Raw genomic sequence first — 27,918 nt, 5'->3', positions numbered from 1 at the left:
TCCTTCTCATTCTCCCTCCATTCTCATCTCTCTAAAAATAAAGTCTTTAAAAAAAAATAAAAGTACCTTGTTTGGTTCTTGGTACTGGATTCCACTCAGGTACATTTTTCACTATAGCTTCCACAGCTTGTCCTGCTGCTATCCGAGTATCCCAATTTGTACTCCGTAAGTATATCAATACCTTAAAAAATTATAAAATAATACTTATATACCAAAAAATATTGTCTGTTCAAGGTAGCCAGAACAGGGAAATACAAATTTACATGTTATTAGTCAATAATTTATAATTTAGCAGCCCTCAAATTTATATAAAACATCCAGAAATCATTAAATCATTTATAAATTATATCATTCATAGGAAATATCACTACACCTTAAAAAATGGGGAATTTTTAATAAAAGAATACTTAAGTGCATTTCAAAAATAACATAGCTTTTAACATGCTAAAAAGCAAAGACAGTGTGATATTGGCAAAAGGATAGATATATACATTAATAGACTAGAATTGAGAGTCCAGAAACAATACTATGTGTCTATATGGTCAACTGATTTTCAACAAGACTGCCAAGATAATTCAATGGGTTAAGAGTAGTTTTTATCAACAAAGGTGCTGGGGCGATAAAATAACGACCTCACAACATACACAAGAACAACTCAAAATGGGCTATAAATCTAAAAGTAAGAGCTAAAAACTCTTAAACCCTTAAAACACAGGGGTAAATAGTTGTGACACTGGATTAGGCGAGGTTTTTTTAGATATGACCCCAACAGCACAAGTGATGTTAAAAAAAATTGGATTTCATGAAAACTAACAACTTTTGTATTTCAAGGATACTATCAAGAAACTAAAAAGACAACCAAACCACCAACTGGAAGAACATATTTGCAAATCAAATACCTGATATGGAACTTGTATACAAAATATATAAAGAAATCTTACAACTCAATAATCAAAGAACAAATATCGCACTTTGAAAACACATAAAGGATCTGAATAGACAGTTCTCAAAAAAAGATATACAAATGGTCAATAAACACATGAAAACATATTCAACATCATTAGTCATCAGGAAAATGCAAATCAAAAGTACAATGAGATATCACTTTACACTGACTAGTATGGGTATAATCAAAGTCATTTAATAACAAGTTCTGGCAAAGACGTGGAGAAATCAGGTCTCTCATACACTGCTGTTCAGAATGTAAAATAGTGGACCCAGTTTGGAAAATAAACTGGCAGTTCCTTATAAAGCTAAACATAGTTAGCAGGATATCCCGCAGTTTTATTCCAGGTATATAACCAAGAGAAATAAAAACATACATTCACACAAAAACCTGTATATGGATTTTCATCGCAGCATTTTCATTATAGGCTGAAAAGTGGAAACAACCCAAATGTCCATCAACTGATGAGCAGAGAAATATGATGGACAACCCAAATGTCCATCAACTGATGAGCAGAGAAGTAAATGTCCATCATACTGTAATACTGTATGGATATACCATATACAGTATATGGTATATCAATGGAATATTATTTGGCAATAAAAAGAAATGAAGTAATGAGACATACCATGATATGAAAGAACCTTGAAAATACTATTTTAAGTAAAAGTTACGTAAAAGTTACACATTTATATAAAATGTTCAGAATAGGCAATTCTATAGACAGAAACTAGATTACTGGTTGCCTAGGATGGGGTATAGAAGGAGGAGTAATGAAAAGTGACTGCTAAAGGGCAGGAGGATTCTTTTGGGGAGATAAAAATGTTTTAAAACTAGATTGCAGTGATGGTGGCACATATCTGTGAATATAATTAAAAAATCATTGAATTGTATACTTTACGTGGGTAAACCGTATTGTATGTAAATTACATTTGAATAAAGCTGTTTAAAAAACAAAACTAAAAGGCAACAGGAAAACACTGAAGGCAGAGAAAAGAGGATAGAGAGTAAGAAGGTGCTAAAGATAAACTTTGCCTCTTTTGTAATTATTTGATGGCAGCCAGTATGCTGGGGTCTCAGTTGTAAAGATCAGAACTCACTTGAAAGTCTGGAAACCCTTTTTCAGTTCAGCACAGATTAGTCTTGTTCACTGTTTCCAGTTTCAGCTCATTCAGTCCTCCTCTCTCCCCTTGGGATCAGAAGAAATGGGTATGCTTCTCTATCCCACACCTTACACATGAGTATAATATTGCCTAATATGCATTGTTCTCCCTTCTGAGAACATGGAGCCAGTAGATGTCAAATCACTGTCTCCATCTACATCTTTGGATATAGAGCAGGGAACATATCGGGAAGAGAGTCACTGTTAGCCCTTATAGTAAGAACCACATAGCATATATTTATACAATATATATCAACAAAGGGCTTTGAAATTCTACTCATAGGAATCAGGGAGGGACAAATGAGAATGAAAAAAGGAAGAGAGGTATCTTGGGGCTTCCAATGTCTGGGCTATCATATTGCTCCCCTATCCTATTCTCTACTCTTCCCCTCCTCAAAGAACTCTTGTTTTTACTTTGCATCCTAGAAAATTAAACACATAGAATCTGCTGCTTACAATCATGCAGGCATACTTCTACAAGCCCAGAGTTCAGTGAAAGTACCACTATTGCTTAGGGAAAGAACATAGACTAGGATTATGAAAACTATGATTCACCAAAGCAGAAAGCCTCCACTTTCAAAAAGCTGGTAACTAACAATGTAATGACAACTAGCTTCTCATATATTTTAGTCATTGCCCATGAGTACTCATCCATTTGAAGACTGCCAACTATGATATAATTACTAGCTGTTAAGAACAAGTTAGACCACTAACGAACTAGATTAACAACTTAGTTCATTAACAAATCAGGTCAGATTCAAATTTGTGCCACAGGTAAAAGATTTTATGTTGTGTCGAAGCCCTTCAACAATTAAACTTGATGCAAAAAAATGTGTATATATATGTATATATATGTATACACACACATATATATATCTTGCAACAAAATTAATTACAAAAGAATAGTAAAACTTTTTAAATATTTGGAGAAATGTTAAGACATTTAATGAAATTTGAAGACCACAAGCTGTCACTAAAATAAGACAATTTCTGTCTTTACTTTTATGCTCCCATCCATGAACACATTCCCATAATTGTATTATATGAAACGAAAAAAAAAAAAAAGAGTTCTTACTTTAGATAAGAGATTGTTTAATTCATGGGGATGAAGCTTTACCACTTCTCCAAGTTGCTGTGCAGCAGCTTTTCTTGTAACTGGGGTAGTGCCAGTATCCAGTAAGATAAAAAGACGGTCAAGCCTAAAATAATAAAAATATAATGGTTATTCTGAAATGTGTTTTCTTATAAGTATAATGTGAATCAATAAATGTACTGAGTATCTCTGAACAAAGATCTATGCTGGGTTGCAGGAGAATCTCTACTCCCAAGCAACTTGTATGAGGGTTGAGTGAGTGGGTAAGGCAAATACACAAATAAGTAGAATACACAGTACAATAAGATACATGTCAGAAAATACATACTAAGTGTTTTAAGGAGTGGGAACAAAGAAAGCAAATAGTATATTGACCTCATAAAACAAATGGTATATGAGATGGACCACAGTGGTAGAATAAGAATTTAATACTGGTGGCGATAAGGTGACAAAAGGGAAAAGGGGAGAACCACCTGGAAGGAGGAATAACAACATAGCAATAAGAAAAGGAAGACTACACTTAGGAAAATGACTAAAAGGTTGAGTGTAATTCAGGGTACATTTAAGAGAACAGTGGGAGATACAGCTACAGAAGTAACTAGAGCCTTTTGTGGGTGGCAGAGAACTGAGAGAAAAAGCTATCAAGGCCGCAGGCACACTTCAAGAGTACAATGCGTCAGGGCGCTGCCTGCCCACCTCCAAGTGCTGCACACCGCCCCTCTGCCACATGTACATCTTTCCACCTAACCATGTCGTTGCCAAGTCTCGCTTCTGGTACTTCGTATCTCAAATGAAGAAGATGAAGAAATCTTCAGGGAAAATTATCTACTGTGGGCAGGTGTTTGAAAAATCCTCCCTTAGGGGAAGAACTTTGGCATCTGGCTGTGCTACGATTCCCGCAGTGGCAGCCAAAACTTGTACTGGGAGTACCAGGACCTGACACCACAGACACCATCAACTAGTGCTACCAAGACATGCAGGTCTGCGTCCACTCAATTCAGATCATGAAAGTGGAGGAGACTGCAACCAGCAAGTGCCCTCAGCCAGCAGTCAAGCAGTTCCACAACCCCAAGATCAAGTTTCCACTACCCCATTGGGTCCTTCGTTGCTGGCACCAGCCACAGTTCATCAAGACATCCAACACCTTCTTTTAGATGCAGGGCCCTCCAGTCCTCTGGAATGCCCAAATAAACTCTTTGGAAAAAAACAAACAAAGAAGTAGCTAGAGTCCTAATGTGGATAACTCTGAATGTATAAACCATGAAGGTCTTGGGTTAAGAAAATGATGGAACTGGAGCTATGTTTTAGAAAGACTAATCGGACATCAGTGTGAAGCATGAAATAAAATGGAAGGAAACTTTAAGAGAATTTAACTAAAAGTACAGACCTGAACTATAATCATGGCAAGAATACTAAAAAGAAGTTGGGAGAAATGCTGCAGAAGTAAATCACATGTGGTATAGTAGATGAAATGTTAAGAAAATAAAAAGATTCTGAGACTATGAATCTTAGAAAATGAAGGTGTCATTAAAAGAAACAGGAAGAACAAGTGAGGAAATGTTATAAGATGACAAGTTTACTAGTGGTAGGGACAACATAGCAAAGAGAAACCAAAAAGGATAGTTGGAATAGAGGTCTGAAATTCAGAAGGAAGTTGAGATGAAAGGTACATAGGTGTATGAGTCATCTGTATAGAAGTGACAGATACGGCAATAAATAAAATCTCTTAGGAAAGAGTTTGTAAAGACATATAACACAATGTCACAAATTCCAGAGCCATGACGCCATGGTTCAAATCCCACCAATGAATAAAGTTTGAAATAAAATTACAATGCCTTAAATATGGGATAAGTGGGGGAAATGGAAAACTGTGTTACTTTGTTTTGGGCACACAGGGAAATCCTAAGGTTTTAAAAGAAAGTCACAAGTAATTACCACAGGTGTCCACCTATCATACAGGTCTAGCCCTCTTGCCTCACTAATGAAACTTAATGAGGTAAAGTGGATGCCACAAGTAATGAAAAGAAGATGGTTTCATATATGGAATATGTACTTTAAACAAAATAGAGGGTAACAAAAGGCAAAGTTACACTGACTGTTCCGAATCTTATACAAGGAGAGATTTAGTTTTATCTAATGAAGAAGTGAAGGCAAGCAAGGTCCCAGAGCTAATCATGAGCATTAAGTATTAATACACTGTAAAGAAGCTCATATTTTACTTCTGGAATTCTTTTTCTTTCATAAAGAGCTAAAAAATTACAAAACAAAGCTCTGAAAGCCTTTCATAAGATAAACCTCTAAGAGGGCAAATGAAATGGGCAGGTTTTTTGTTTTGTTTTTTTTTTAGTGTAGTATTTCAAACTAGCCAGTCATTAAGAAGTAAAAAATCATTATAACTGGTAAGAAATATAACTAAAATAGATTTTTTTGTCAAGAAGGCTAAGGGTACAATGAAAACTTCAATTGCTTCAGAATAAACACCAAAATACAAGATACAAACTTTATAGTTAAGGGTATATAAAAGAAGGACATATTATCAAGAAAAATAGTTGAGCCCTGGCCGAGTGGCTCAGTTAGTTGGAGTGTCGTCCTATACACCAAAGGGTTGCAGGTTCAATCCTCAGTCAGGGCACATACCTAGGTTGTGGGTTCAATGTTTCTCACTTTCTCTCTCTCTAAAAGCAATAAACATATCCTTGAGTGAGGATTAAAAAATAAATAATTTTAAAAAAAGAAAAAATATTTGAGGCAATTAAAGCCAGTAACATAAGACAAAAAGAAGCAATACAACACAATATTTACTTCCAATATACTGAATGGCACACAGAGTGATTAAAAGGAAATTAATTTTTATAAGACATGTAAAAATTAACTTACTTTATACATACACTATGCATAGATACATCCCCCCTTATTCATTTAATGCTAGCTAAATATTTGTCTTTACCCCTTCATTCATCAGTTTTTCTACAGGATTTGATGAACAGTGACTCAGAGAGATAATAGGCTAAAAGAAAGGGGAAAAAATTTTTTTCTGACAGTTGGTGTTCTTAAAAATTTCCAAGACTAAGTCAGACCCCAAACCCCATCCTCAGAAAATGATTTCTCACACCCATCCCATATTTTCATCTTTAAAAATGACTGTAATGTTAAAGATTATAAAAACCCTCGCCAAACCAACAAATATTTGCATACTGCTATGAGTACGTGAGTTTGAATGCCTATGCTCAATGAAATTTGTGAAAAAACAATTTAAACATCTGTAAGTTACTTTCTGTATGCATCAAGAAAAACACTCATTTAAATCTTTTATATTCTGTAGCAGGCAAAATTATCCCAAATTAAGTTTTACTATAAAGAATATATTAGTCTTAGGTCAAATTTATGCTACAGTTGACTTATAATTGTATGTGCAGCATGTACTCATGTATTCCTTACAACAATATGGGCTTCTCTTATATGTGTACAGTTCATATAGATCTGGCACTTTCCTGTAAGAATAGTTGTAAAATGGAAAACTAGACTGCAACTTAGAAGACCTTTAGAGGTCCTACCTCTGTCACTTATTAGAGGACTTAGGGAAGCTCACTTTGTTTAAACTCTTTTTTGGAGATAAAACTAGATAATTTAGATGTCTTTTATAGCTTCACATCATTGCAATATTTTTTGTACTTTTTCCCCTTACATAATGTTTTTTGTATCTTTGACTTATTTGATGTCAACTTCCTTAGAGCTCTGCAAAGATTTTAACCACTTTGTAATTCCTTTTCCATATGGAGTTTCTGCTTTTTGTGACCAAAAGCAAAGCTGGCCACAAAATGAGTACTCTAAGGAAGTGACAATAATAACTTGTTAATAAATCCATATGTAAAAAGTTAAAAGAAAAGAGTTTTCAAAGTTTTCCCCAATCATTTCCACACTTCTGGAGTGCCAATTACACCATTCCCTATTCCTTAGAAAAGGAACACACTACTTCACTGAGAACCGAGATCTCCAGGTTACAGTACACAAACGACCTCAGGTTCTCTCCTGACTACAAGATTGGTCTTTATACTTACCCTCTTTCTATTTCAGATGAATAGTGTCCCCACTCTTCAAGACTTAGATATTGTCCCACTGTTTTTTTGACTCCATCCCCTTCTATCCTCACTCAATTATCTTTTCTACAATACCTAAAACCACTGCCTTATTAACCCATTCTTTTCTGTCTTCAAATATGCAGAGGTCTGTCTCTAATCAGAAAATAAATTCCTTGACCTCCATCTCCTAGAACACTTTCTTCTTACTGCCAAGTTATCTTGAACCAGTGTTTAGAATCACCTCTTTCACTTCCTCACCATACACAATTTAATCCATGAGTCAAGTTCCTAATCCTTTTCCATTACTGAAATAGCACATCTGAAAGTCACCAATTAACCTGCAAGATCCAAACCCAATTTTCTTATAAATCCAATTTTGATTCTTCTAAGACATCTGATATCAGCAAAACTCATTACTCCCGTTCTACTCTGCACTCAATTCTTTCCTTGGTTTCCTTACTCTTAACACTCTTAATAGGAACATTCTCCCAGATTTCATCCTTGGCTGCTTACCTCTCTCCAGTTTCTCCCTTAGGAAACTGTATTATTTGTTAAAACTATAACACAGTACAAATAATCCCTGATCTGTCCCTTTGGAAGCTCTGGGGTCACACAACTGCCTGGTGAGCAAAACCTGATCCTAATGTGATTTTATTGCGATTTACTTCCTAAAGTACCCTTTGATCAAATTATTACCTTACCCTAAACTTTTAATGGCTCACCCTTATCATCTCTCAGATAGCAATCAAAAGTTAAAAAGTATCTCCCAAACATGGACCTTTTGGTGTTCATAACTTTGTCCATACTGTTTCCTCCACTTGGAATGTCTTGTCTTGGTTCAATTCTTCAGCTAGCTCCCATCCATAAAGATTTAAAGTCCTTTACTCTCCTGAAACCACCTCAAACTATTACTTCCTCTTCTGAACTCCACACAAATTCTCATCTTAGATGGCCATTTTGGAATTTATTATGCTTTGTTTTATGGCACCTCTTATACTGATTGTCACATGATGCCTTATGCTTATTAGGCTTCACCTCCCCCAGTGATTTTTTTTGTCTCCCACAACCCTTTGCACAGTATTTAAATATAGTTGAGTAGCTACTGTTTACTATCATTAAAACTACGGATAAAGAAAAGTTCAAATTTCTTGGGGACAAACTTAAGCACCATTTTTACTCTCCTCCCAAGAGTGCTATATTATAATTTCTTTGCTTCCTTTGAGAAACATCTTTCATCTACAACAGATGTATTATATAAAAACAAGTTATGAAAATAACAGAACTGCTGGTAAGGTAATGTTTCAGTTAGTGAAAAGAGCAGCATAGCAAGACTTTAGCATTCTAAGCATCAAGGCAGTTAGTTATCTGCTCCAAAGAGCAAGCTGAAAGAAACCATGCGGTAGGCACTGTATTCCTTCAATAGTTGCCACGCTTCCTAAACTTTCCTTCAGTTCCCTGTTACCTAGCTTCATTAGAACCACACATCTGCCCAAAGACCTTCAATGCCTCTCTAACCCAATGCTGATCTGTCTCACAACAACATAGTTCTTCTTGCCTCTCCTTTCTGCAAAGCCTTTTATCTTGTCACCTGTGCTCCTCCACTAGCCAACTCTCCTAAGGGTAGCAGATCAGCTCACTCTTTCATACAGTTCGGGCTTGTTTATTCTCACACTTTCCACCTTGGTGGTAACCAAACACTCCACCCTGAATAGAGCAATGGGGACACAAGAATGCTTGCTTGGTCCTCTTGACTCAAAGCCCCTTTTAGAGTTCTCCATTCATCTCTCCAGGACAGAAGATTCAATATCACACAAAAGGAAGAACGAAGAGATGCACAGGCCAGGGTCTGACAAGAGGGCAGTCTGACTTGTTAACCCAGGGTAGCCAGCTATAGGGAAAGCAGGATAAGCATCAGGGTCTGGCCACAATGGAAAATGCTGGTGTAGTAAACTGGTGGGAAATGGGCAAAGGCTTGAGACTGGGTCAGTATTGTGTTGGAGGCAGACAAGGTCCTTGGTGAGGGAGAGTCCTAAAGGAAGCTAGGTGGTCAGAAGAAAAAGGAAGTTAAAAGATGGGCTGCTTGAGGGAACATAGTACTTACCATAATATTTCTTTCAGCTAAACCTTCTCTTGCAGAAAAGCTAGTAGGAAAAAAATGTCATTCTTCATTCTCTGAAGATAGACAGATGGAGAAGAGGTAACAGATGTCAACTGAATGTAAGGCACCAAAGACTACAGGAGAATAATTTAAATAAAACATAAGGTAATTGTATTTGACAATATCCACTCCTTATGAATCTACTGATGATAAGAAATCTGGACCATTTTCAATTTGGATTTTAATTCAGAGAAATAACTACACAAGACATGAATCATGTTTTGTTTACCAACTTGTGATTTTGGCCAACTACTCTAAAGATTGCCTGGAAAAAGGAAAGAGTACAGAACATTTGCAGAGGTTATATGGGCAGCTGCAATTTAACCCCTCTTCTCTTCAGCTCTTTGCATTATGATAATTCACAAAGACATAAAAAGAAATGGAAAGAAATGATGCAGGGGTGGGCAAAAAGATTTACAGTTGTAATACAAATAAATATAATAATATAAGAATAAACTCTGTGTTTTGCATACTCATAACTCTAAGCTACTTTTGCCCATCCCATATGTATTCTGAACTACGCCCTAGATTACTACTTTATCGTGGACAGGTATATGTTACATTTCCACTCCTAAGCCATTTGATGAAAGAAAAAAGGTACACAATATAACTTCCTCAATCTACTTCCAATCTCAATATTCTCAGAGTAAATTCAATCTCTCTGAAAATTTGTGGAGGGTCGACCAACAGAATACATCACAAGAATGGCTTTGTAACCTTAACTAAAAGAGAATGGTCAGTCAAGTTTGTCCATTTTGTATTTTTTACATTTAGCAAAACTACATTAAAATTTAAAACAAACTATTTGAACTTTTACTTTTCTGTGTTATATATGGAATAAATATCTGATATGAACACTGTCGTAAGTCTCAAGATTATCATTAAGCAAGAGAGTTATGTTCAAAAGAAAACTTGCGAGAAATTCCCTATACTGGTGTTTTAAAATGCAAATCTTCTGGTTCATACTGTGGGTAATTTGAAACTGTGTTAATGCTATATTCTTTAAACAAGAAAGTAGATTAAGATACCACATAGAACACAAAGATGAATATGCAAATGTGAAACCACACCAAAGTCAGGGGCATCCCAGGTACATGCCAGATAAATTTTATTTCCCCCACCCTCACACTAAAACATAAACTCCAAGGGAATGGGGACTCCATTTTTGTTCTGTGTTGCATCTCCAGCACCTAGAACATTAGAAAGCATTCTTGTTAAATAAATGCTAAAAGAAAATATATATACACAACCAAGTTGTATTATCTCCTTCAGGACATTTTTACCTAACCTCTACCCCAATCTAACAGCCCACTGCCTTTTCCATGGTTCTATCTCAAAGATAAAATCTGGGTTCTTCAGTTGAAATGTCTGTGGGGTTTTTTATTTTTAAAAATTTATTTAATTTTTACATCTTCAGGCCATTTTTTTGTTTTAAATATTTTATTGTTTATGCTATTACAGTTGTCCCACTTTTTCCTCCTTCTCTCCCCTCCCCCCAGCCTACCCACTTCCACAATCAGTCCTCTCACCATTGGCCATGCCCAGAAATATTTGTAGTTTTAAAACTTCATACAAAATTATATACTTTAAAATGATAAATTTTGTTATGTGTATTTTATCACATTAAAAAAAAGTCTTCATACAAGTACTTTGATTAATAAACCAAAGATACAGGAAAGAATTTACCATAAGGAGTGGAATGAAAAAGCTTCTATAATGCCTCCTCTACCTTTCCTGGCTTTTTTGTACCTAAATTTGTTCGAGTATGAAATATGTGATATACAGTCATCCCGCAATATCAAGGGAGATTGGTTCCAGGACACCCCTACTCTACCCTCCTTGGATACCAAAATCTGCGGATGTTCAAATCCCTTATATAAAATGGCAGAGTATTTGCATATACCCTACATTTATCCTCCTATATACAGCAGGTCCTCAAATAACATCATTTTGTTCAAGGCTGTTTCATTATAATGTTGATGAAATGATGAGATGCCATAGGAACTTAACTGTTGTTTATATCAATTAGTGTGTGATAAAATAGTTTCATTATAAGTTGTTTCCCTTACAATCTCAGGACCTATCAACAATGTTGAGTGAGGACTCAATATATGTTAGTTAAAATCATCTCTAGATTCTTATACCAAAGACAAAGCAAATGCTATGCAGTTATTATCCTGTATTGTTTAGGGAATGACAAGAGTCTGTACGTGTTGAGTACAGATGCAACCATTGTAGGCCTAACTACATAGGACACATCAACAACATCACTTTTCCCCCCTGTTGGGAACCGCCCTGACTGGTATCAGAGGCTGAAACCCCCGCCTAGCTAAGGCTAAGGGAACGCCCTTGGAATCGTGAGCCAGCAAGGAGACAAAAGCTTATCTCCAAGGCAGGAATGCTGCTTCTGCTGCTTTATTCATGACTGAACCCCAAAAGCTTGGTCGGTTAGCCAAAGACGGGTAAGATTCCCCACAGGGGGAACGACCTAAGCCAGGCACGATCACTTTGGGAGGCCCCCCCAAAAGAAGGACTTGGGGGGCTGCAGCAAAAGGGGGTGATGGACCCTTGCTCCTCGGCTTTGACATAGCCTGAGTTCTCATCGTCTGGGAGAAAATCTCCTTATCTCTTGGTTACCTAGTTCCCTTGCTCCACCTAAGCCTGAAACAATGACAGGGTGGTGCAGCTCGGTACTGAGAAGTGTGGATTCCCCAGGGTGATCAGGCCTAAGAAAGAATATGTAAATTACTATGAAACCTTCTTTGTTTAGAATGCTCTCAGTTGAATGAGAAGGGTCTTAGGAGGAAGTTAGTTTGTTCCTCAGTCTTACAGCTCTTTGACCCCCAACTCAATAGACCGGCAGAGTTGTTTGTTTTCTATGGTTCCTTACTTCCCCCGAATGAGTACTGTACTTTGCCTGAATTATTATGCAGAATGAGCCTAATAAAAGCAGGTATGGATGGTAAATCGGCGCGCTCCCCACTAGGGGGGGTGGCCATTTCGTCCCTACTTCCCCACAGAAACTAGTCTGTCTCTGTGCATGTGTTGTTTCTTCTCGCGTGTTTATCGTCGAGCCATCCACAGCATTCCGTGGTCACTGCTGGCCGGTGACCCACGCGCAACACCCCCCAAATATTTTTGATCCACAGTTGAACCCAGATGCAGAACCTGCAGATATGGACCACCCACTGTTTGAAATCTACAATAATCCCTTCTGTCAATCCTATAATGAATTGAAAATAGCAGTAAAAGAGGAATAGGACTAGCAAACACAAGAAACATGCTGTCCTATAGATCATGAAGATCATTTTAGCATTTTCCCTGTCATTATTAGGAAGGATCCACTAAAACTTCCCCCACATCAAGAGGCTTCCTTTTATTTCGCCGAACATACCTGTTGCAACAACGTTTCTCTGAAGTATCAGCAGTGCAGAGAGAGAGAGAGAGAGAGAATTAACAAAACAGAGCAAAGTTCTGTTAATATGTAGCAATTTGTTTCTTCTATAACAGGGTACGTTCTGATTTTTTTCCTGAATCTTTTCTAAAGACTCCACTTTCAAATGCAAAGTTATATGTCACAGGTGTAAGGTATGGTTTCTAAGTGGTCAAATCATAATTAATGTCTAGACATTTTAGACATGCACCTTTATAGCTTGGATCACTGAGGAAAAATTCTCTGAATTTAATTTTTTTTTCTACATGATCAAGGAAAAATCATGTTCATATTAGCTAGTCAATGTAAAACAACAGTCAACTAACACAACTGTGGCATAAACAGGCGAAGGTTATAAAAAAAAAACACCTTTAAAAAATCTATATTAAGCTCTAGCTGGCATAGCTCAGTGGATTGAGCATGGGCTGAGAACCAAAGCATCACAGGTTCGATTCCCAGTCAGGGCACATGTCTGGGTTGCAAGCCACCACCCCCAGCAACTGCACATTGATGTTTCTCTCTCTTTCTTTCTCCCTCCCTTCCCCTCTCTAAAAATAAATAAATAAAATCTTTTTTAAAAATCTAACTGATTTTTTTTTAATTTTTAAAAAAATCTGTATTAAGCCATGGAACCCAATAATGTTACAGATTCACCATCCTCTGTAATGAGCATAATACCCCTTAACAATTCTTCTAAGGCTGCTTTTACTGTTGACAGCCCAATCCCAACTAGTTAGGTGACAGATGATACTGGGAGAAAGGCTCACAAAACAAAACAACTGCATTCAAGGATTTAACAATTGTCATGTCAATTGTTTGCAAACATTGAAAGTTGTAATGCTACTAATTCATCTTTTTGCTCAAGTTGGTTTTGTAGGAGCAAATCAAGTAGCTAGTGAGTGAGCTTAGCTGACTTTCCAGCATTCACATTTAAAGGGCAACATTGTTCTCTACTCCTACATTCGTATACTCTCTCTTTTACTAAGGGTCTAAAGGAATTATACATTCTTCAATAATACTTCACTGCATTTTATGGAGAACTTCAAATGCTATAATTGTGCATGCGTTGCTGAAGGGAGCGCAAAATGCTATCATTGTGTTTGCAGTTTTGGAGTCACAAAGTTTGTGGTGGGTTTTTTTTTTCGGGGGGGGGAAGATTTAACTCACACATGCATCAAGAGTTGACCATGCATTTCATAATTTGCCACTTACAATTCAAAGTATAGTAAAACTATAGGCTTTTATAAAACTATAACAGGGTCTAAAATATTTGGTCATTCAAAATGCAGGGTTACATTATAGCCAATTTGCATTTTAAAATGCCACACTATCACAGAATTGTACAATTATAAACTTTTAAAACTAGTTCTAATAGCTATTATGTTTTTAAAGTGATAAGCCTGGCCAATATTCAAAGCTATAGTGAAAGCTTTTCTTCAGAGGAAAAATAAACTGTAGCTAAACTCAGAAGCACTCATTTAAAAGCACTGGAAATATTCTACTACACATAAATTACAGTAAATCATAACAGAGATTAAAACAAGAAATAAAATCACCCATTTAAAAAAAAAAAATTGTGCCCTGGCTGGTGTAGCTCAGTGGATTGAGCGCGGGCTGCGAACCAAAGTGTCGCAGGTTTGATTCCCAGCCAGAGCACATGCCTGGGTTGCAGGCCATGGCACCCAGCAACCGCACATTAATGTTTCCCCCTCTCTCTCTCTCTTTCTCCCTCCCTTCCCTCTCTAAAAATAAATAAATAAATCTTAAAAAAAAAAATTTAACTTGTTTAAAAAAAAAAAATTGTATTGAGCACCTACTAGAAGCCAGCCACTCTGCTGGGATAGAGAGAGTAGACACATTCCCTACTCTCACAGAGTTTATGTTAATTCAAGCAGGGGAGAGAACAATGAAACAATCAATTACAAAATATGATAAATGTTATGATTGACAGAAGAACACATTGGTACAAATCCCTCAGAGGAAATAAAGCCAGAAAAGGCTTCCTGAACAAACTATTATATAGGCTGACCAAGAGTATAAGGTTGGATTTACCCAGACTTTTGGAGCGGGGGGGGGGGGGGGGTGCTACACAAGAAAGAAGTGTTCCAGAGATAAAGATTAAGGGGTGAGAACACAAACTTGGAAAAGGGGCAGGGAGAGAGAGAGATGCGTAGACCTTGACACAAGATGAAGCTAAAAAGGTGAAGCAGGAACCAGATCACAAAGGATCTGGTAAGACATGTTTAAGAAATTTGGACTTTATCCAATGGCATTAAGAAGAAAAATGACCACATTAAAATTCATATATTAGCAAATAATATGGTGGAAGTGATGAATAAATTAGGAAGATGCTATGGGAGGCAAGATCAAGTGGCTGCTTTTACAGGTGTCTTGGATTAGACATGACGGTGTTATGAAGCAGGATTGTGGTGACTGGTATGGGGGAGGGGGTGGAGATACACTGACCAGACACAGATTAGAAAGGTAGAACTGACAGGATTGGGTTTGGTGACTTGCTGAGGGGCAAGGAGGGAGGGAGAAGTCAAATATTATTCCCAGATTTTTGAACCTTGCAATTGAGGGAATAATGGTACCACCTTACTTTTCCTTTCTGTTGGAAATATTTACAAGGTCCTAAAAATATTAGAAAGACTCTCTTTGATTATGTCATTGATATAAACTGAGTACAAATATTTCAGATTTAATTCTGGCAAATATGACTTTTATCTCCTGAACTATCTTCCATCTATTTTACATAAAATAATATTAAAATGAGTTTGTATTCCACAAGCATACACGAACTGGTGAAAAAGAGTAGTTAGGAATGAAATGTACTTAGTGCATGGAGGTCAGTTTAAAATTCAAGTATGCTATTCAGAGTGAATCCACAAATGAAAAAGGCAAGAACTGACAGTACCCCCAAAATACAAGAGTCTCAAAAGTGTTTCTTTGAACCTATTATATTACTAAAATATGCACAGGAGTAGCTCCTTCACAAAACTATGAAAGGCTTTTTAAAAAGTATAATTTAACAGAATTTCGGCAAGGTGAATAATAAAGAACCTACGGGGCAGGGGCTGGCGGGGGGGAAGCACTACCCTTTCAAATCCAATGTCAAGAAGGAAAGGCAGTACCTTTAGAAATCTATTCATTCATTCAGAAATTCAGGTGCCCCAAACTTCTGTAAATAGATCAACATTGGACAAGCAGATCAGGCTATTTTTAAACACTTTCATTTTTGTGTCTATAAAATTACACCCCATACTGTGAAAAGTACTTAGCTATAAGAAAGGAATTTCAAGAGCAACTCGTTCCCTTAAACATTGTATCACCTGATAAACAAATCTCGTATTAATGTATTTATAACGTATATATTTGTTTTATATGGAACATAGAAGATACAACTTTCTGTATTTGCAAAAATTGAAAATACCACTGTATTCTTTCAAGACACTTTACTATATATCACAAAATAAGAATTTCTCACGCTGAATGGATTCAAATAACCTATGAAATAAAAAATAGATGCTCCATACTACAGATACCTAGCAACCCCCTTCTCCCAAATCCCATGGGCTTCTTCTACAAACTATTTCATCAGTTACCTAGGGAGTCTATGACATGGGTGATCTTTTCTTTCTCTTGCAAAACCGATAAAGCTTGAGCACATTTTGTATTGAAGGAATGTGTTCAATTAATTATGAAAGAAGAGAACGAAAACTATTTGTTTTCTGATCTATCATTTTTCCTTCAATCTATGTGGTGGAAGGACCCAAATCTCATGAAAATTCACCTCGGGAACTCTAATGAACATGCTAAATCCTTGCTATCAGAGAGACTGTCCCCTGCGTACATGTACATAGATCCACTAAAATCAAACCTCTGACACACCCTGCGACATGTACATAGATCCACTAAAATCAAACCTCTGACACAAAGTTTTCCCACCATTCTACCATATTGCAGGGAAGGAAGACTCGCCTCCTGTAGTTATCCAAACACGTTGGCTTTCCTACCGTTTTCCCAGCCTTTCCTGTTGATGGGCAACATTGTTAGATAATTTAAGACTTTTGATATATTTTTCACGCTTTAGTTAAGGAAAATGGTATTAATACAATTTGCTAAAGACTACAATGCTGACAATTGAATGCTTACTGCTACACAAAAAGAAGAATTTTACTGTGAAGTGTTTTTTTTTTAAAAAGTCCTCAGGAAAGAACATGTCCCTAAAGCCGTAAATATAAAAGTTTAACGTAATCAGAAGGTCTCTTAGGTTATAGCACTCTAAAAGCCCCAACTTAGAGAGTTGCGACCAAGTTTCCCCGTGAAATGGAGGTTAGGGATCAGCCTTAGAGTACTAAGATACAAGAAACCCCTAAAACTGAAAGAGGGAAGAGAAACCAGACAAGAGAAACGTGATGAAGACAAAAACTAGCTCCATCGTGGCCGTAAGTCAATTCCACAAACACAGAAAGACATTTTGGACCTTTCACGAAGAGTAACCGAGCCCAAAGCCCCGCGGACTGAGGGGCTAACTCCAAACTCTGTGGAAGCAGGCGGCCGAGCCCAGTGACAACGGGAACCGCTCCCTTCCAGGAGTGGGGTCAAGAAGAGGAGACGGTGCCTTGCCTGGGCCGCCTTCCTGTCCGCTCGTTAGGAGCAAAACCCACCTGGAGACCGCCATGGCCGGGCGCCGGCGGTTCGAGGTTCCCCGCGAGCCAGGCGCCGCGCCGCTGAGGCGCTAGTTTCCAGACACTAGAGCGGCGCAGGCCCAGGACTTGGGGCAGAGGGGAGCGGCCGGTGCGGCGCGGGGCGTCCCGGCACGGGCCCTGGGGCATCTGCCCCGCCGCCGACCCAAGCTCGTCCCCGCCGCCGCCCGGGAGCAGGGGTCTGACACAGCCGAAGAGGCAGTCCGCCGACCCGCACGACTTCAAACCCGGTGCCCCCAGCTCCGCTCTTTGCTGACGCAGGCGTCGGCACGCCGGACTGGGCGTCAGCGCGCCGGAAGTGACATCACTCACCGGGGGCGGAGCTCCGCTTCTCGGAAGAGGGCAGGTTTAGTGCGTGCAGCTTTGGCGTGGCTGAGCGCGCTTAAAGAAAAAAAAGTTCCTGTTGTGATTGTGAAGGGTCGTTAGTCTTAAAACGAGGCAGGGAGAGGAAATATAGGACTCCTTATTTTCTACAGAAGGAAAAAAAGGCGATTTAGCCAAGGTTCCGGAAGTTCAAAAACTTGGTTTCTCATTCGTTACCACTCCATCCTTATCCCGCGGGACTGCTTCTAGCAAGCAATTACGAAGGACCTTGCCAGACTTAAGATACGGCTCACATGTTTGCCTTATTTGCCAGAAGTTCTGCATGGGTATGCGAGGGAAGATCTTTTGACAACCATTTTGCCAAGTTTGATTTCTTAATTGTTTTATGTCGTTGGTACCATTATTTCCTCAATCAGATGTGAAAACTCCCAGTATTGGGGTGGGGGGGATTTATCTGGCTACTCGGTTGTTTAATTCATTAGGCTTTTAAACTTTATCCTGTCACCTAGTGCAGGCCCTTATCACCATAAACTTGATTTTAATGAAAGTCGTCAAAAGTAATATTTCTCCACCTTCTTCAGTCGAGCCCATCTTATATGCCACTAACAGCTTACTCTTCAAAAAAGCACTGCTTTTATTGTGTCAGTCCTCTGCTTGTTAAACTTGTAAATGGGCTTCTCCTTACCTGACGAGGCTATGTCTCAACCAGAGTCTGTATTTCATCTATAAAATGAGGCTAATGAGAAGTACTGTAGAAGGGTATGGAAACAAAATGAGGTCATATAAGAAGATGTTACAAGAGCTTTGTAAACAACAAAGTATAAAAATATAAGAGGAAAGAAACTAAAATACCTGCTAAGTGGTAGGCATCTGGCATGGATTATCTCATATAATTCGTAAGCTAGCTTTGTAAAGTAAGTTTTAATCTTCACCTTATAGTTAAGGAAACTAAGCCCAGAAAGTCTAAGTAATTTGCCCAAGATCCAAGCTAGTATTAATATTTACTGTTCATTCATCAAATATGTATTAGACAACTATTCTGTATCAGACACTGTGATAGGCACTATTGTTCAAATATCTTCACATTTCACAGTCTCCTCCCACCTGTATTCTCAATTTATCTCCCACCACTGAAACTAACCAGTAGGTACTATTAACTGGTTGGGACATTCATTTATTCAGCCAAAATTAAGTATCTACCACCTTGCTAAACCCTTTACTAGAAAATAGGGCTTCAAAAGGAACCAGAACAGACAAGGTTGAACTTACATTCTAAAGGAAGGAAAAAGAGAAAAGAGATTTTATATATAATGTTTACATGTTATGTAAAACAGAAGGATAAGATAGAGAAGGTGATTAGAGACTCTAGACTGGGTAGTTAGTGAAAAACCAAGCAGTCACTTAAGCTAAAGCCCAAATGGCAAAGGGAGCCAGCTGTGTGAAGAGCTAGGAAGCCTTCCAGGTAGAGAATACACTGAGTGTAAAAGCCGAAGAGAAGTCTGCTGTGTTAGGAGATGAGTTGGGAAAGGCAGGAAGGGGCCAATATGAGGAATTGGGATTCTACTCTAAATGCAGTAAAAAGTCATAGGAGGTTTTTAAGCATATGAATAAAATGATCTGATATATGTTTTTAAAATCTTACTCTAATATCCAAGAGGTAATTAAACAGAGTTCTGAAAGACATTTAGAAGAAAGAGAAGAGCTGATACTATAGGTTTGTAAGGGATAGTGTAGTAACCAAATATACTGATGTCCGAGTGAATTGTCTTTAAATCATTTCTCACCACACTTAACAGCTGTGTGTTCAGGGGAGCTGTGTAACTTTTGTAAGCTTCAGTTCCTTCATCTAGGAAATGGGAATAATAACAGTAACTCATAGGGTTGCGGTGAGAATTAACTGAGATCATGAGTATACTGCATTTAACCAAATAACTGTCACAATAAACTCTAAAAGTATTATTAATTACATTGATTATTCTTTCGTTAACTATGTGACCTTAAGCAAGTGATTTAACTTCTATATCTCAATTTCCTCAGCTGTAAAATGGGGATAAAAATAGTAGTGGTCCACAACCCTTACCTGAAACCCCTGCCAGATGGTTTTCTAAATTTAAAATTCTTTCAATTTTGAAAAGCTATCCTAAACACATACCTTGTTTATGTCACAACTGAACAGCTTCAAGATTATCACCTTATAATCAAATACACTTACAATTCTGAAGCAAAATGTATTAATAGCCATACTAAGAGAAATAAACAAAAGACTGTAGATGGCTACATGCCAGTTCAGGTGAAGTTTTGCTGCCAAATGAAATTTTTTAAAGTATGGTTTTTAGACCTTTCTCAATTTCAGATTTGTAAATAATGCATCATGCACCTGTAGTTTTACATATATATGAAGGTACATATAAAGTTGTAAGGATTAAATAAGTTTATATGTGATACACTTAAAAATACTAAATAAATATTAACTACTTTTTACCACCAGAAGGTGGATTCAAAAATCAATTGCAAAAAAAGAACTATTGAACTAAGAAAGTTGGACACTTGGTTCTACACACGGAGGGGAAAATCAAATTCGTACTTCATACCATATCCTAAATAAATCTCATGGATTAAAAATCTAAAAGTGAAAAAACAGAACCCTAGAATTATTAGGACACTATATTAAAGAATATTTTAACCTTGAGTAGGAAAAGATTTATTAACGCACAAAAAAATTACCATTTAGGAAAAAACAGAAAAATTTGAACCAACTAAACTGTAAAACTTGGATAATGCAGAAGGAAAACATCCAAGAAAAGATGGAGGAAGAATGGCTTTCCAAGAGTCTCTTTTAAGAGCAGGGAAGAACTTTCACAGACGCTGACAGCAAACTTCACAAAGTGTGCAGAATTGGGTCACACCCCGATAACTAAACCAACCACTGGCAGTGGGGATGGAATTATCCTTAGATCAACCAGGAGAAGAGAATGGATTCCTCTTTCCGTGAGATAAACTCTCCTGGGAGGATTGGAAAGACTTGCTCCACCTCCAGGCATACATCCAGGAAACAGGGGAAAGGGAGGAATAAGAGGCAGTGTTTGTCTTAAGAAAGCAAAAGTCTTTTCATTAATTCTTAGCAGGCTTAACATCTCATTGGCCAGAACAGTCTCATGTAGCCACTATAACTATAGGGAATTCTGGGAAAATAGTGGGAAGATACATCCACTAACTGTATGCTTTCCTCATATACAAAAAAGAATTCTGATATGAATATAAAAGTATAAATTATCCAGTAAAATTATTTAGATCTTCACATCAAAGTTATTAGATCTATAGATATATTGTTGTCTCAAACACCAAATTAATTTTAGATGGATTAACAGAAATTTTAAAAATAAAAACTAAATATAAAAAGTATATGCACTAAATTTTATGTATTAAATTCCAAATGAGATTTGATATGGCTGCAACTATACCTTTCTGTAGTCAAATGGGAGGAGGGCAATTGTGAAAGGAGGGAGAAAAGGAGAACCAGCCTAATGTCCTAACCACAGCTCCATACACAGGTGTATGGTTGAAAGAAGCATATGGAGGAAAGCATGCACATTCAGGTTGAGAATCTTGAAATTGAATTTTTTAAAGTCTACTTAGGTCTGCAGACTTCTTGAAAAGTTTTTAGGTATCCTCAGGGGTACATACACTCCAGTTTCAAGACCAGTGCTCTAGGGAAAAACTCTCGTCCATAAGAGCTCTACAAAAGTGTTCACTGCAGCACTGTTTATCATCCAGAAAACCTAGAAATGACCTACATGTCCATCAGTAGAATGACGGGTAAATTAAATGAAATATAACATGATGGGATAACAGCAGCAGTAGTTAAACTAAATGATCTAGATCTACATATGACAATATGGATGAAGCTCAAAACCACAAGTTGAGTAAAATAAGCAAGACAGATACAGAACAATATTTATAATATCATACAATTTCTATAAATTCTAAAAACTATATTTACAAAGAAGTATTATTTGTATTTTAAATTGTGAATTATATTCAACATACAGAAAAATATAGAGAAAAAAATCCAAGCATGTACTCACTCCCAGGTTTAACAAATGTTAGTACTTTGCCATATTTGCTTCAATAAATTCTTAAGACATTGAAGGCATAATTGAGGTCTTTTATTCCTCACTAATCCCATTTTCCTCCCTACCTTCCCAGAAATAACTATTGTTAGGAAGTTGGTGTGTATGCTTCTTGTTCATGTTACCACTTTGCTACATATATGTGTGTCCATAAATAATAAAAATATGATTCATAAGCTTGTTTTAATTAACATGTTTCCAAGATCTATCCCATGGTATGAAAATCCATAATATATTCACTTCTCTACTAATTAATATTTAGGTTTCTCCAATTTTTTATTATTATAAATGAAGTTGCAATGACTATACTTGACATGAGCTTTATATGGGTGTGTGTGTATAAACAAGCACAAAGTTTTTACTGTAAAAGTGTACTGAAAGAATTATATACCCTACACTTACAATAAATGCTGGTTACCCCTGGGTGAGAGAGGGATGCAGGGGCGGGGGTGCAAAATGGAATTCGAGAGAGGTATGGTAACAGAGGAGTCATGTGATTTTATTTTCTTAAGAAAGTGTGGGACACAAATATGACAAGATATTAATATACATTAAGTCAGTGGTAGGAATATAATTTTTTAAATAGTGTTTGTTCTTTTCTATTTTCAACATATATTATGAAACTTTTCAAAAATACAGAAAAGTTGAAAAAACTTATGAGTGAATACTCATATATCTACCACCTAAATTCTACAGTTAATTTTTTACTATATTAGTTTTTTCATGTATCTGCTTCTCATTTCCCTCTAATCCTATCACCCTTTTAAAATACATTTAAAAATAAGTTGCAGCCTTGGCTGCTGTGGCTCAGTGGATTGAGTGCCAGCCTACAAACCAAAGGGTCGCTGGTTCAGTTCCCAGTCCAGGCACATGCCTGGTTTGTGGGCCAGGTCCCCAGTATGGGTACGTGAGAGGCAAGCACACATCGATATTTCTCTCCCTCTCTTTCTCCCTCCCTTCCCCTCTGTCTAAAAATAAAATAAATAAAATCTTTAAAAAAATAAGGAAAGAAAATAAAAATAAGTTGCAAACCTTATCTCTTTCACCCCTACACACTTCAGCATGAATATAATTAACTTGGGTTTAATAATCATTTACACATATGACTTCTTTTACAGGTAAAATTTACATACAGTAAAATACACAAATCTTAAGTGTAACCCAAACCTCTACCAAGATGTATACTGCCATAACACCAAAAAATTCCTTTATATCTTTCTGGCCAATACAAACCCCCACTCATCCCCGAAGCCAGCTAGGCCTGGTCTGATTTTTTTTTCACCACTGATTAGTTTTCTTTGTTCTAGAACTTCACATAAATTCAGTCATACAATATGGGCTCTTTTGAGTCTGGCTTCATTTGCTCAACATTGTGATTTTGAGATTAATCCACTTTGGGCATATTGCAGTAGTTCATTCATTTTTATTGCTGAGCAATAAACAGATTGTACCACAATTTGCTTATTCATTTGTTGATGGATAAGTGAGTTGTTTCCACTTTGGGGTTATTATGATGAATAAAGTGCTATGAACATTCTTGTACCTGTCTTTTTGTGGTCATATGTTTTCATTTACTTTGGGTCAACACATAAGCATAGGATGAGGATGACTGCATTATTTATCTTAACTTTATAAGAAAATGTTACCCTGACTGGTGTGGCTCAGTGGATTGAGTGCCGGTCTGCCAACCAAAGGGTTGCCGGTTCGATTCCCAGTCAGCACACACGCCTAGGTTGCAGGCCAGGTCCCCAGCAGGGGAGCGCACAAGACACAACCACATATTGATGTTTCTCTCCCTCTCTTTTTCCTTCCCTTCCTCTCTCTCTAAAAAATAAAAAATAAATAAAATCTTAAAAAACAATTTAAAAACCAAAATAAGCAATCAATCAAGTATGTGGATAAATTGGAACCCTTGTGCCCTGTTGATGGGAATGTAAAATGGTACAGCCACCCTGGGAGAGCCAGTATGGAGGTTCCTCAAAAAGTCAGAAATACAATTACCATATGATTTAGTAATTGGGTATAAATCCAAAAGAGCTGAAAGCAAGAGCTCAAACAGATATTTCCACACTCATGTTCATAGCAGTATTATTCACAATACACAAAATGTGGAACCCCAAGAGCCCAATCACGAATTAACAGATAAACAAAATGTGAACAGTGATGAAAGATGGCAGCCACGACAGGCTGGGAGTAAAAGTCCCTCGCAATTTTCGACTGTTGGAAGAACTTGAAGAAGGCCCGAAAGGAATAGGAGATGGCACAGTTAGCTGGGGTCTTGAAGATGGCAAAGACATGACACTTACCAGAGAGACGGGGATGATAATTGGGCCTCCAAGAACAATTTATGAAAACCAAATATACAGCCTTAAAATAGAATGTGGACCCAAATAACCAGAAGTACCCTCCTTTGTAAGATTTGTAACACAAATTAATATGAATGGAGTTAATAGTTCTAATGGAGTGGTCGACCCAGGAGCCATATCAGTGCTAGCAAAATTCATATAGTATCCAAGTTGTCCTGCAGGAGCTCCAGCACCTAATGATGTCAAAGAAAAGATGAAACTCCCTCAGTCACCTGAAGGACAGTGTTACAGCAATTAATCAAAAGAAAAACCACAGGCTTACCCCTTCCCCCTTTCGATGTAAGTAGTCTTCATTTTCCACAGTAGTAAATTTTCTAGATATGTCTGTAGACCTCAAAGTACTGGAAAGAAAGCTCCCATTCAAAGGCAATTTAGCCTAAGATACTGTAAATGATACTAATTTTATCCATTTGAAATATATAAGTTGTGCTATAACAAATCATCCTGTCAAGTGTAACCACTGTCCACATAGTTGAACTTCTGGGATCAATAAAGTGTATTTAAATTGATTCCCATCATAATCAGTGGGGCACATCTAACACAATTGAAAAGACACAGAACACAATCACCTTGCTGCTGATTACATAGCCTGGGGTCTCTGCCTTTTCCCCATCCCCTCCCGCTGTCCTCTCCTTCCCTGCAACAGACCTCTAGCTTGGGGAGGCTTCTTAGAGTAGATGTGAAGGTTTCAGGTCACAGCCTGTGGGACTACTGCTGGGTGTGTGGGGGTGCTTTGTCTGCACCTCTTGTTTCTTTAAGTCTTAAATGATGTCCCCCTTCCAAGCCATCATCCTTTCCCACTCTCTGCCACCACCCTTGGCCAAAGCATAGATTATAACCCCCCTCTGCTCCCCTCCGAAATTGGCCTTTGGTGAGGAATTCAGGGCTTTCCCCGTATCTTCTTCCCCCTCCCCCACCTTTATGTCCAGAGGTGCTGCTTTCTCCTTACTCCTCCTCAAGTCCCTTTCTTCATGGTTACCACCCAATACTATCCATGGCACTTCCTTGCTTTGGCCAGAAGTCATTAAGGTTGGAAAGAGTCTCTGACCTCCCTTGTTTAGTTTTGGAACCACGTGGATTTACTCTTCCCCAGCCTGGGAGGTGAATATCAGGGTCTTCCGCCTGCCCCCTCTGCTGCCATCATCAGCTGATGCATTGGTTTTATTTTAGCTCAAGAAGGCCACAGAAGACACTTGTAAGCACTCATGATCCCTCTGAATGATTTTTTTTTCTGTTCCTATAATTGCTTTTGCTTTTACAAATTGAAGTTTTAAACAGGGCTCTCATTTGGTCATCTTTGCAATCCACTCAGGTCTAGTTTGGAATCTGACAACTGGAACAAAAAGAACCTTGAGTTTGGTGCATACTTTGGTTTTGGTGCTGTAGCTTCTCTTGGTCCTCAGCAGAGATTAAGAAAGAACTCAGTGTGCATGGCAGAACCCTGAAATCGGTGAGCTTGATTTCCTGGCTAATTGCTACAATTTTCTACTTTTCTGTTCAAGACACTAAATGCTGAGATGTGGGTGCATATGAAATAAAAGCAACTCATTGTGTTCTAAATGTCTTCTTCTTCTTCTCCTTCTTCTTCTTCTTGTAACGTAGTGTTTGTGTGAAGCCACCTTTTAAAGCAGCAACTATCCAATCTGAAAAGTACCTGATGTTTCCATTAATCTTTTTCTGGGGAAAACCTTAGGATTTAACATCCTGCAAGTAAAGTTTAACATAACAGTATTCCATAAGCAGACTTTTTATTGTCAGACCATTGCCTGATTTTAATATAATTTTTAAAAAGTGTGCATAAAAAATGTGTACATACATTCATGGAATACTGTTCAGTCTTAAAAAGGAAAAAACCCCAACACATGCTACAACAGGGATGAAACTTGAGGACATTATGTGAAGTGAAATAAACCAGTCACAAAAGGACAAATACTGTGTCGTTCCACCTATATGGAATACCAAGAGTAGTCAAACTCCTAGAGACAGAAAGTAGAATAATGGTTGCCAGGAGGTGGAGGAAAGGAGGAATGAGTTATTGTTTAATGTGTATAATTTCAGTTTTGGAAGATGAAACACATTCTGGGGATGGATGATGATGATGGCCACACAATAATGTGAATATACTTAATGCTAATGAACTGTACAGCTAAAAATGACTACAGTGGTCAATTTTATGTTACGTATATTTTACCAGACTTTATAAAATGTAACTTCTGGTTCGCAGGAAGAAGCTACCCCTTTCTGACCTAGTGTAGCACATCTGTGTGCCCTTACTTATTTCTCTGGGAACAATGTTTCTGACAAAGAGCATGGTGTCTGGAATATGTAATTATGATTCTTCAGGTAATAAACTTTTTCATTGTAATTAGTGCAGAATATCACAAGATGTCACTCTTTAGCTGAGAAACTATTCCAATTTGGTTCAGTAGCTGATAACAATAAAACTTCAGAGCAACTAACAAAAGCCTGTAACTACTCCTCAGTGCTTTACTCCTGAAGGTCTGGTTTTCTGGGACAGAGCTTTTCACTGTCGAAGTGTATCAAGAAGCTACTCTTGTTTATGAAACTTATGTGAATGTTTTTTAACTTTATGGGTACTAACTGCTTTTTATTATAAATCAAATTGTTTTTTTAACTTTTATTTATTTATTTACTTACTATTAATCTTTATTGTACTTTTTCCACTACCATTTAGTCCCTTTATAACCTAGACATAACTAATTTTGAAATTGATTGTAGTAATACAAACCTGAAATGTAAAAATCATTGATTGTTGAAAGTCAGGTGGCACATCAAAATTACAACTAAAACATAGAGAAATCATCACTCAAAACCATCAGAAATCAAGTTACTGGAAGTCTGACAATGGAATTAAAGAAACCACATCTATCCAGACTGGTAGATGCAGAATGGGCTAATCCCACATCCACATGTGGTGGATACAAATTTGGGAAGGGTATCTTGGGAGTAAGAAGTCCCAGCCCCATATCAGGCACCCCAGCCAAGGGTTCCAGTGCCAGAAAGATAAGTCCCCATAACTTCTAGCTGCAAAAACCAGCAGGAATTGAGTCAGTGGAAGAAACTTCTGGAGTCCCAAGCAGTTCCTCTTAAAGAACTCACACACGTACTTAGACTCACTGTCTCTGAGCTCCAGCACTGGGGTGGCAGCTTAAAAGACACTAGTGGCATACAGGGAGGAATTGAAGTGTCTGGCATCAAGGTGAGTGCAGGGGGACAGCTTTCTCCCAGACAAAAAGGCATGCAGAGGCCATTGTCCCTTTTCTGAACCCTCCCCACACACAGACACAGAACCAGCAGGTGGGTTCCATATCTGATATTCCATCAACCTGAATAACACTGCCCCATCCTGGAGATCCCCTGAAACTGTCCCACCCAACTTATAGGCCTACCCCAGTGACCTTTCCATATTAATGGCTGGTCTTGGCTCATGTTTCACAACTTCCTAAATTCTCTCAAGCAAGCAACAGTTGGCCTCAGTGAGCCCCCAGTCCCTGTAC

At 37.7% G+C, this 27,918-nt stretch overlaps 1 protein-coding gene and 2 pseudogenes across 1 annotated transcript in view; 2 read left to right on the top strand and 1 right to left on the bottom strand.

Annotated features, from left to right (window-relative positions):
• The window catches only part of BTAF1 (B-TFIID TATA-box binding protein associated factor 1), a 114,520-nt gene extending 96,682 nt beyond the window's left edge, over nucleotides 1-17,838 (bottom strand). The window contains exons 1-3 of the mRNA XM_045854321.1: nucleotides 17,542-17,838; nucleotides 3,184-3,307; nucleotides 67-181 (exon numbers count right to left, since the gene is read on the bottom strand). Of these exons, the coding sequence (XP_045710277.1) occupies nucleotides 67-181; nucleotides 3,184-3,307; nucleotides 17,542-17,555 (253 nt within the window). The 5' untranslated portion in view covers nucleotides 17,556-17,838. The remainder of the gene's footprint in view (nucleotides 1-66; nucleotides 182-3,183; nucleotides 3,308-17,541) is intronic.
• Nucleotides 3,730-4,355, top strand: LOC123828992 (annotated as a pseudogene).
• Nucleotides 17,839-24,204: 6,366 nt separating the features above from the next.
• Nucleotides 24,205-24,638, top strand: LOC123829073 (annotated as a pseudogene).
• The last annotated feature ends 3,280 nt before the right edge of the window (nucleotides 24,639-27,918 follow it).

This window comes from Phyllostomus hastatus, unplaced genomic scaffold (genome assembly GCF_019186645.2).
Source record: "Phyllostomus hastatus isolate PE091 unplaced genomic scaffold, TTU_PhHast_1.1 phas_scaffold_1066, whole genome shotgun sequence".
In the NCBI taxonomy this organism is placed as follows: domain Eukaryota; kingdom Metazoa; phylum Chordata; class Mammalia; order Chiroptera; family Phyllostomidae; genus Phyllostomus; species Phyllostomus hastatus.
Note: the sequence above shows the minus strand (reverse complement) of the source record. Positions and strands in the feature narration are given on the sequence as shown.